The 11244-nt window shown below is 47.1% G+C and overlaps 1 protein-coding gene across 1 annotated transcript in view; it reads left to right on the forward strand.

Annotated features, from left to right (window-relative positions):
• Nucleotides 1–11244, forward strand: part of TNRC18 (trinucleotide repeat containing 18) — a 137287-nt gene that overhangs the window by 19786 nt on the left and 106257 nt on the right. Inside the window, exon 2 of the mRNA XM_044678753.1 lies at nucleotides 3416–3592. Within this exon, the coding sequence (XP_044534688.1) occupies nucleotides 3416–3592 (177 nt within the window). The remainder of the gene's footprint in view (nucleotides 1–3415; nucleotides 3593–11244) is intronic.

Raw genomic sequence — 11244 nt, forward strand, 5'->3', positions numbered from 1 at the left:
TGTTCAAGGCTAGGGCAGGTCATAAATTGGATGGCCTCTCTCCAAGGACTTAAGGAACTGGTGTCTGTCATTGCCCCCCGGGAGTCAGGGGCAGCCTTCTTTGGGGCCCTCAGAACCGTCTTTGGTTGGCTGGAGCCGTTGGTGGCATCCGGGCACCTGCCCCCACACAGGCTGTTTCTCTCCCATCGTGGCATCCCCTCCCTCTTGACATGGTCATCTATCAAAAAGGCAGGTAGGCGCCATACATACGTGACGTTGGTGGTTAGCCATATTTCACAAGAAGTAGGGGCCTCCGAACAGGCTGACAGGCCACATCTGTTTGGGGCTGTGTCAGAGGAAGAGAGGACCACGGGGAGGTTTATGTAACTGATTGTGCAAACCTCCAGGGCTGCTGGCTGCTGGGTACTGGTTTCTGGCTTCCGGAGTGGGCCCGTCAGGGGAAGGGGGAGGAGGAAGCTGTCACCTCGGATTCCTGATTTACCCGCCGTGGGCACAGCATGGGCCACTCGTGGTGCCCTTCCCAACAGCTGCCTCCCCCACTGGTGACTGGATGGACACCTGCAAAGGTCTGGGTCCCACCACCTGCCCCTGGCAATGCCTTGGAGTCAGCTGATGGGGCCACAGCGATACAGGAATGGGCCGCTCATGGAGTCTTTCTGTCCCGTGGACCGGGCTCGGCAATGCGCAGTACAGGGTGAGATCGCCGCTGACCTGAGGGAGTCCTTCTGCTGTTGGAAGGGAGAAAGGGGGCTGGCTGTGGAGTCCTTATGAGGAGAATGAAGAGCGAGGGCAAAGGGGAATTCAGTTGGATCACAGTCATTCCTTACTTTTCTCTTTTCTCCTAGACTGCTTTGAGGTTAATTAAGAAGGGATACATCTTAAGGCCCATTAATAGCCCAAGACATCCTTAGGAGCTTTTTCTACATTCATTAGTGGGCAAGAAGGTAGCCAAGGGCTCTTGAGCCATTGGAAGTAATATCCCAGTTCAAGTTCAGTTTATCTTTGCTCTCTCTTTAAGCCTAGTGTCTTTTATTTTATTTTGTTTTGTTTTGTTTTTTAGGTTCAGTCTCATTTCTTTAAGCCTGGAGCTGATTTATATGGATTCTTGGGTCCACTCCTGGGGGAATGGGGAAAGAGGGGAATCCTGGGAAGTGGGAAGGTCTAGTTAGACCCTTGAGAGGGCACCAATATTCACCCCCGTTTGGACTTTTGGTATTGCTTTCTAGACAAATGTTTCTGCTTAGCCAGCTTTGCTGAAGGGAGTAAAGGAGAGGTTAGAGGACCGAGAGAGGAAGGTGTGGTCAGTTGAGGGTAAAGAGAGGGCAGGACTATGGTCAACTTTTCTCTCTGTATGTTTTCGCTTTGCATTTTTATTCCATGCTCAGCAAAAAGGGTCATGCAGACTGACGCCAAGCCTGTTTCCCCCGCCTTCCCTGCTTAACCAAACCATTTCTGCATCTGCTGAGGCTCTCCCAGGGAAATGACCTACAGACCCAGAGCTAGCTCATTAGCAGGTTTCAGATGCCCCCTTTCCCACCCTGACCAAAGGGCAAGCTTGTCTTCTCCCCACAGCTTGATTAAAACGTACCGACTGTCCAAGAACAGAAGTGTCCCTGTTCCTTTTGTTGGGGGAGGGATGGAAGGAGAATAACGGTTCATGTTGAAAGCCCTTACCAAATTCTGTTAGGTTTGGTGGTAGGAGCCAGAGTGCCCCCACCCTTTCTGGCCCGACCTTTCAGCCCCGAAATATGGACATTCAACAAAGATCTGTCTGTTTCTTGGTCTCCAGCGCTCTCTGTCTCTCTCTGTCTCTCTCTGTCTCTCTGTCTCTGTCTCTGTCTCTGTCTCTCTCTCTCTGTCTCTCTCTCTCTCTCTCTCTCATATCTTACCCCTATTTTTCTATTTTCTCTTCCTCCATTCCCAGTGGTTTCCACTTTCACCTCTATACAGACAACTCCTGGATCTCTTGACCTCTCTCCAGAATTCTTGACTTACATTTCCAGCTGGCCACTGGATATTTTCATTATTCAAAAACCAAACTGAACTTGTTAAAGGAGGGAGTTGAACTAAACTCTACCTTTTTTTAAAGAACATCATAAATCATGCAAAAAACATTTCTGAATTAGCTGTGTGTGTGGGAGGGGCAGACCCACCACTACCAACAACAAAGGCAAAATAAGAGAAAGAAAATGACCAAAAAAAAAGCTTCAATTTGTACTCAGGGTTCATCAGTTCCCTCTGAAAGTGGGTAACATTTTTGTATCATGAATCCTTTGGAATTATCGCAGCTCGTTGTATTTATCAGAGGAGCCAAGTCTTTTACAGTTGATCGTTTTTACAATAATACTGTTACAAGGTACAAAGGTCTGGCTCTACTCACTTAACTTTGCATCAGTTCATGTAAGACTTCCCAGATTTTTCTGAAATCTGGACTAATCTCTTCCAATTCTGAAATGTCATAATTCTTCAGGAGTATAAAATTAGGAAGACTTGAGAAATTAGTTCAAATCTCAGGTGTTTGGATGGTCTGGTCACGTTCTCTCTCTGAGTTTTGGTTTTCTTTTCTGTAAAATGGGAATGGTAATAATAATAATAATAATACCTATATTGCCTGTCTCACAGGGTTGATAGTGGCACTTTGTATCCATTAAGACACTAGGGAAAATAGATCAAGTGCTGCCTTCTCCACTGTTTGCCTCCTTCTTTACTTCTGCTAGAAGGCTTCTTTTCCACCTCTGGATTCCAGTGGCACATAATTGTTTTGTCTGTTGCATACATACCTCTTGTCTTATCTTAGATTATTAGATTGTAAGCTCTGTGAGAGCAGGAAAAGACTCTTCATATTAGATTCCCTTCCTCTCTCTCCTGCCTTGCTTACTACTTTGCATATGGTCAATAAAAGGTTGTTGAATGAATGAATTAATTCATTAGCCCTTTTCCCCAAGTCTCTTTTCCTTACCTTGTTAATGTGGTCTAATTAGAATTATTCTTGAACAAGAATCCTTTTCAGGTCTCCTGTGTTGGCTCTGGAATATCGCAGTTTATGGCTTATGTGATCATCTTGCCATTTCATCCCTTCTTCCCTGTCCCCCCAATTTCAGAATGAGTAAATCCCCAATCGCTTTGCTCAGTAGGACCAGGGGAAAGTGGTAGGGGTTGGGGGGTGGCTTGGTTTCAAACACGAGTGTTAGACCTACAAAGGTTCAGTCTTGTTAAGGCTTGATTGGCATTTGGATAAGTTAGGTGGAATGTGATAGATGGGTGAATCAGCTATGAGGATAAAAAGAAAAGGAGATTCTCATCCACAGGGACAGGCACTGATCCAGAGAAGCCGGAGCAACGTATGGGGTAGGGAGGGTGGGAGGGGAACTCTGGGTTAAACTGCCTTAAACCTGCTGCCTAACCCTGACTTCTTTCTCCATCCTTCCCCATTCAGGTGAGGCCTTCCTGGGTGGGTTTGTGGCCAGCGGACTAGGGACCTCCTCCACACCCCATGGAAGCCCTGCCCCCTTGCCCTCTGACCTTCCCTTCCGGTCACCTACCCCCAGCAACCTGCAGATGGTGCAACTGTGGGCCGCCCACTCCCATGAAGGTAAATGACCTGTCCAGAGGTGGAGTGTCAATATTCCTCCTCTCCCCATCTTTCCTAGGCCAAAGGGGGCAGAGTGGGGATTTTTGTTCTCCTGGTATCAAGAGGCATCTTGGAGGCCAGAGAAGAAGGAAGGGGGGCCAGCAGAAGTGGGGAGGGCATCAGAAAACAACAGCCAACAAGTCTGAATGATGATGATGTGGGCAGTTGAAAATAGGAAGGAACTGGCATCTCCTGGGATCTTATGTTGAGTCTTTTGAGTCATCTTCCTTTAACAAGAATGTTGGGGATGAGGGCGGGCAAAAGGAACATCAGGCAGTGGGGTATCTTTTGACTCCCCCTCCCAGTAGTAAGCAACTTTGGTCCTGTTCTGTGATGCTGACCATGGCTGAGTGTTTTCTTTCTCTGACCAAAAACCATCTCAGGGGGGAGGAAAGCCTGAGGGGAGCAGATTTCTCTCTGGCTTTAATCACATTTTCTTACTTCTGCCATTCTCCATCCTGTACCGAACAAGAGAAGTCAGTGTGTTGTGATGGATAGAGAGCTAGCTTGGAAGTCCAGCTTCAAATCCTGGTACCCATAAGTCTGGACCAAAAAAGAAAGGAAAAAAATTCTGGACAAAGGCCTAGATGGAGATAGTTTGGGGAGGAAAGGGGTACCAGAGTTATAGAGCTAGTTAATGGAATTGCCAGGACTCATAATAATGACATTTCTAGAGCATTTTTAAGGTTTACAAAGACCTTTCCCTTTGTTTGGTGGCCTCTCTGATGCTTCTCTTTCCTTCTTTTCCTTGTATTCTAATTCCTCCTCTCAACCTAGCACAGTCCTGGATACTCATTAGGCTCTCGATAAATAAATAATGAAGGAATGGCCGGCCTGCTGGCTGATTAGCAGGTCACCTAATGAGTGATGGGGAATTTGGCTTACACCTGATGAAGTTATTTCCTTGTATGGAAGAACAGAGTTCGTGACTGGTAACCCCGAGGACCTCTGGGTGGATGTGCTTTGTTGGCTGTTTCAGATTCTGGAATGCCTGTGTCCATCCCCAGCTCTGTTTTCCCTCTCATCACAGCCCTCAGCTTACCCTGAGTTCCTGCCAAGTGGGCCTGGCATCTCCAACTTGGTACCTCTGAGACTGGCACCTCTTAGGAAGGGGGGATTTAGTGGTATAGCTATAAGGGACCCCAGAACAGAGTTCTCACACCAGAACTACCCTCTTTGAATTTTGATTAAAAAATGGTTTCAAGTCTGGTGGCCTTGTGAAGGATGGCAAGTTCCAGGTAGAGAAGAAGGTCCTGAAGGGCCACTAGACCCTCTTGGTGGTTTCAGGTGTTTTCCCCAATCTACCTAGCTTTCTCAAGAGCATAATATGTCCTAGCACGGAGTAAAAGCATTTTATAAAGTGCTTTTATAAATATGATCTCATTTGATTCTTGCAACAAACCTAGAGGGTGTTTTCATGCCCATTTTATAGTTGAGGAAACTGAGGCAAAGAGAAGCTAAGTAACTTACCCAAGGGTCAAAGAGCTATTAAGTTGTCTGAGGCTGGATTTGAACTCAGATCTTTATGACTTCAGGCACATCACTTTATCCATTGTGCTACCTAACTGCCAACAGCAAGTGATATCTTACAAACAAGTGTCCTACTATTGGAGGCTGCCTTCTCTAAGAGAATATAATACAATATACTATACTATACTATACTATACTATACTATACTGTACTATACTGTACTATACTGTAATATAATGTAATATAATGTAACTAGAAAAAGTCTAGGAAAAAGAAGCACAAGTGATAGAATACCAGGGCTGGCATTGGGAGGACCTGGGTTCAAATGTGGCCTTATTTCAGGAAGCTATCCACAGTGCCAGATTTGAAGTCAGAATCCAGAATTTTTATTTATTTTTTATGAATCTCTTGAATATTGCTATGACCGTGGATGAGGCATGATCTCCCTGAACCTCATTTTTCTCAACCCTAAAATGAGTAAGTTTGGGCTGGATGATCTGGGGCTTCTTCCAGTGAAGACTTATAAAGCTATAAACCGTTATAACTTAAAACTTAACTTATATATTATATATGTATATGTCATATATATATAAATATATATAAATATTATAACTTAAACTCATAAAACTTATAAACCTTTAAGGTCCCTAACAGTTCTAGATCCTATAAATAACCAGGAAATAAAGAGGGGCAGCTTGGTAGCACCGGGGCTAGGGTGCTCGCCCTGGCATCAGAACCTGAGTACAAATCTGGCCTCAGACACTTGCTAGCTGTGTGCCCCTGGGCAAGTCCCTTATTCCTGACTGCCTAGCCCGGGCTACTTTTTTTTATCTTGGAACTGATACTAGGCAGAAGGTAAGGGTGGGGAAAAAAAGAAAAAAGGTAACCTGATAGGTAGTGTGGGAGGGAATGGATGGGCAGATGGTGTTCTCTGACCCTCTCAGAAGTGGTCCATGGGCTAAAGAATCTGGGAGCTCCCCCCTAGCCCAGCCAGATGGGAGAAGAGTTCCATGAAGCAGCTTTCCCATTCATCCTTGAACCCCCGTCCCCAAATTCATAAAGCGCTTTCTAGTTTTCAGAGCTCTTTTTACAGATAGGATCTCATTTGCTCCTTCATCCGCAGCAGTGGTGGTGGGAGAGGGAGGGTGGTCGGTGAGGACATCTGGGTGAGAGGAGAAGAAATAGAATAAATCTCCTTTATTTGCACTGAATATTTCCAGTGGAGTTTTAAAGATAGCCACGGTGTCTTCTTCCCCATGGCCCCACAAACACACAGATGTCAAGGAGTCGGAGGAGGAGGAAAGGGGGGGATCCAAACAGATTGGGGCTCGTCTCAGCACTTGTCTAGGCCCAGGCCAAGCAGCCCTAATGGGGAAAAGTCCTCCGAGCCCTTCCATCCTGCCGCTGCGATGGTTGGCCAGCTCGGCGGGGATTCCTTTTCTTTACATTCAATTTTCGGAGCAGGTGACAAAATGAGCTTTCTTCTGTGCCTGCAGAATCAGTAAATTATCGGGCTCTGCCTTACGGGTTAATATTTATGGCCGCCTGAGGTGCCTTTGGCAGAGAGAGGAGCCCGGCGGTGCCCTGGATATGTAAAACATAATGTACACAAGCCTCCGTATGGAGCCTAGCTTTATAAATCTTTCCTCCTTCTCTCCTAGTTGTGTGTGTCACCCATTTCATCTATTATTTTCTTTTTTAATACTTTCATTTTAGATTGTTGAATTTATTAAAATATAGATTATTTTTTCAGCAAACAATAGCCTATTTTTTCCTCCTCTTCTTCCCTCAATGGAAAAAAAAAATCCTCATCACCCATTTCAGTGATTTTTTTTTTTCCCTTACTCATTTACACCTTTCCCTGCCTATCTCCTCTGCCTGCTCAGCACTTATCTTCTGTCTCTGCGCCTTAGAGAGGTACGTGTAGACCTGTGTTTCTTTATCCATCAGCAGAAAGTGATTTCCCAACATTTTTTTTTCCATCTGGGGTGTCCAAATGAAGGCTGATGACAAGGGAAGGGGGGTTGTGTACCTTGTCAAGAGTGAGGTTCTCAGGGCAGCAAGGTGGCACAGTGGATAGAGAGCCAGACCTGAGGTCTTTGGCAGGAGCTGGATTCAAATTTGACTTCAGAAGCTGGGAGGCAGGTGCCATTATTATCCCCATTTTATGGATGAAAAGTCCAGGGGCAGACTTGCCCATGACTGACCTCCGTTACTTCCCAGTTGTATGACTCTGGGCAAGTCACTTCACCCTCTTTGCCTAGTTATTGCCTCTCTTCTGTCTTAGGATTGATAATAAAACATAAAGTAAGGGCCACAAAAAAAAAAATGAGGTTCTCCTGAGGTTAAGCAGAGATAGGGAATTAAGAGTTCAAATTCTGCCTCAGGTACCTGAGGATGTACCTCTGGGCAGTCCTTTTTTTTTTCTTTTAAACCCTTCCTTTCCATCTGCGAATCAGTACTGTGTATTGGCTCCAAGACAGAAGAGCAATAAGGGCTAGGTAATGGGGGTGGGGGGCGGAAGGGTAAGGGACTTGCCTGAAGTGTCTAAGGCCATGGGCAAGTCTCTTAACCTCTGTTGGCCTCGGGCTCCTCATCTGTAAAATGGGGATAATGATAGCACCTGCCTTCTATCATCATTCTGAGGATAAAATGAGATAACTGTAAAGTGCTTTGCAGATCGTAAAGCATTATGTAAATGCTAGCTATCATTATCATTATCACCCTCATCATCATTAGAATTCTCTCACCCCCAGCCTCTATTTACTGCTTATGTTAGCAATCATGATCATCTGTGTAGTCTTCTGACATACACTGTCGCATTTGATTCTCCAGAAGAGCCCTCTGAAGGAAGGACTAGGGATGCTCACATTTTTTTGAGTCCTCATTTTTATAGGTAAGAAAATAAGCTCAAAGACAGTTAGTTAGGGCCTGCCTTATAGAGGAAGGCCACAGGTTTGTCTTGTCCAGCATCCCACAGGAAACCAGCATTTATTATTATTATTTTATTATTACTTTAACCCTTACCTTCTGTCTTAGAATTAATACTGTGTATTAGTTCTAAGACAGAAGAGCAGTAAGGGCTAGGCAATGGGGATTAAATGACTTGCCCAGGGTCACACAGCTGGAAAGTGTCTGAAGTCACATTTGAACCCAGGTCCTCCTAATTCTGGGCTTGGGGTTCTATCCACTGAGCCAAACTTCTTTCTTTTGTCTTAGAATCTGTACCAAGTATCAGTTCCAAGGTAGAAGGAGCGAAAAGGGCTAGGCAATTGGGGTTAAGTGACTTGCCCACAAACACAAAGCTAGAAAATATCTGAGGACACATTTGAACCCAGGACCTCTCATCTCCATGCCTGGCCCTCTATCCACTGGGTCACCCAGCTGCCCTTAGAATCTTTGATTTTTAACTTTGTGGAGAGATTCCCCAAAGGTCCAGAGCAATCTGCATTCAGGGCCTCTGTTGGTACATTGGCCTCTAGCATTGGTACCCTGAGGAGACCTGGAGGTCTAGAATCTGTGTCACACAGTTTCCATGAAGATCTTTATTTCCCTTGAGAACTTTTCTTAGTCCTCTAGGTCATGCAGGTCTGGACTTGGAATCTGCAAGGCAAACCTGAGTTTCAGGGTCTTGCTTTACTTTTATTTTATTTTACTTAAAAAAAAAAAAAAAACAACTTACCTTCTGTCTTAGAATCAATACTGTGTATTGGCTTCAAGGCAGAAGAGCAGTAAGAACTAGGCAGTCAGGGTTAAATGACTTGCCCAGGGTCACACAGCTAGGACGTGTCTGAGGCCAAATTTGACCCCAAGACCTCCCATCTCTAGGCCTGGCTCTCCATCCACCGAGCCACCCAGCTGTCCCAACGGTCTTGCTTTAAACACTTACTAGCTGTGTGATCCTAGGCAAGTCACTTAGCTTTTGCCCTTCTGGGTTTATCCTATTTGTAAAATAGGAACTTGCTTCTCTGGGTTATTATGAGAATCAAATGAGTTCCTCTTGGTAAAGCACTTTGCAAGCTTTAATTGGATGCACAAATACTGTTGATGCTTTTTCAGGGACGCCTTCCCCCTTGTATTTTAGTGGAAGCCTTGCTTATTCTCCTTTAGAGTGGAAGCTCCTGGAGGGCAGGATTTCTTTCTTTCACCCCTGTGTCCTTTGCATCCGGCTCCAGGGAGGCCTTTCAGAAAGGTTTGTCACTTTGCATCTCTTGGCAAGACTTTGCTCCTGACCTAGTTTCTTCGTGGCCTGGTTTGGTTCCTTGGGCCAAAGAGGTTCATTTCCACGGCTGGCCTGCGAGGTTCCCTTCCCTCCTCTGACCTCAGGGCAGGCGCGGGGAGGTGTCTGGGGCCTCCAGTCTGGCCTGTTCAGATTCTTCCCTGACATGGTTATTGATTAAAGTCCAACCCCGGGGCGCCCCGGTAGGGGCTGGAAGTCACCTTGCCAAGCCCTGACCCGGCTTTCTGCCACTCTTTCCCCTGAGGACCTCAGGCTCGCAGCTGCCTCTTCTGTTCCTTGGTTTCTCCCGCCTCCTCCACCCGGTTGCCCGTTGAGGGAGGATTCCCACCCCCCAGCAGGCCCCTCTTGGCGATTCCCAGGGACAGAAGTCCAGCCTGTCTGGCCTGGCTTCTGTTGCCATGGCAGCCGCTGGGCCCGGGCCTGCCCGGGCCTTCCTTCTTCTCTGAGATGGAGGGGAGGCTTCCCCTGACCTTTGTCCTGGGTCACCCCTCCCCTCCCGAAGCCCCCTGAGGGAGCTCTCCACCTCTTCCCTCGGTCTCCCCCCGCCAATTTCATTATTACCAGATGGCCTGATGGAGCCCTTAGCTTGACCCCGGAGGGTGGCTGGGCCCAGGATGGAATAGGCAGGCCGCATGATTAAAGGCTTGGGAAATAAGTCCTTCGGCAAACGCCTAAAGGGACCGGGATTATTTGACTGGGAAGACTCAGGGAGGCATTTAATAAAGGTCTTCCCCGGTGTGAAGGCTCTCCCGCCCGAGGGTGACCAGCTTTTGGACATCTCCACAGAGGAAGGAACAAGAGGAGACGGGCTTAAGAGGGAGCGGGAGGGATTTAAGAGAGACATTTCCCCACTGATGGCTCCTTGATCCTCCGGGCCCGGGCCCAGGCGGTGGTGGGCCCAGGAGACCCAGGGACGTGGCTGCTTGCCAAAGCCTTCCCCTCAGGTGTTCCCCAGGAGTCTGGGGAGGGGAAGAAGAGGAGAAGCCCTTTCTCCCAACATCTGGGAAGCTCATCGCTGCCTCTGAATTCCCAGAAAACATGGATGACATTCACTGAGAACTTACGCAGACGGGTTGTGAGGGGGTTATAGGAGGGGGTGTTAGTTGGGGTGAGTGTGGTTGATAGTCATATAGTTGGGTGGCTAGATGCCCCCCTGGATAGTGTCCGGTCTGGAATTGGGGGACTTTTCTTCCTGGGTTCAAATCTGGCCTCAGACACTGGCTAGCTGTGTGACCCTGGGCAAGTCACTTCACCCTGTTTGCCTCTGTTTTCTCATCTGTCAAATGGTCTGGAGAAGGATGTGGGAAACCACCCTAGTATCCTTGCCAAGAAAACTTCAAAATGGGGTTACAAAGGGTGGGGCACTACTGAAAAACTGTAATATAGCCACTAATATGGAGCCTCTCCATGCTTCCTTTCCTCTCCATCCCCTCACACATTGGTTAGAGGCGGCCTTCACAAGGGGAAGGCCTTCCTTCAGGTGCCACCATTGACATGGACAGGCTGGGTAGCCCCAGGAAAGTCACTTAACGCAGTGCTCTAGGCAACTCTCCAATAAGAGGTTAGACGAGACTCCAATACTGCCTTGCCTTAAGGTTCACCCCCACTCCATACCACCTTTCTTGCTTGTCAAAGTGATCTTCCTACAGTCCAGGTAGCATCTGACCAGATCATTTCCCTATTCAGTGAATTCCATTGGCTCCTGTTGCCTCTGGGGTCTTAATAGAAAAATGCTATGTTTGGTATTTAAAAGCCCTTAACGAGCAAAAGTGACCCTTTCCCATCTTTCCAGCCTTAAACTTCTCTCCACTTTCTTTGCAATTCTGGCACACTGGCCCTCCCTCCCTCCCTCCCTCCCTCCCTCCCTCCCTCCCTCCCTCCCTCCCTTCCTTCCTTCCTTCCT

This window comes from Gracilinanus agilis, chromosome 1 (genome assembly GCF_016433145.1).
Source record: "Gracilinanus agilis isolate LMUSP501 chromosome 1, AgileGrace, whole genome shotgun sequence".
NCBI classification, from domain to species: Eukaryota; Metazoa; Chordata; class Mammalia; order Didelphimorphia; family Didelphidae; genus Gracilinanus; species Gracilinanus agilis.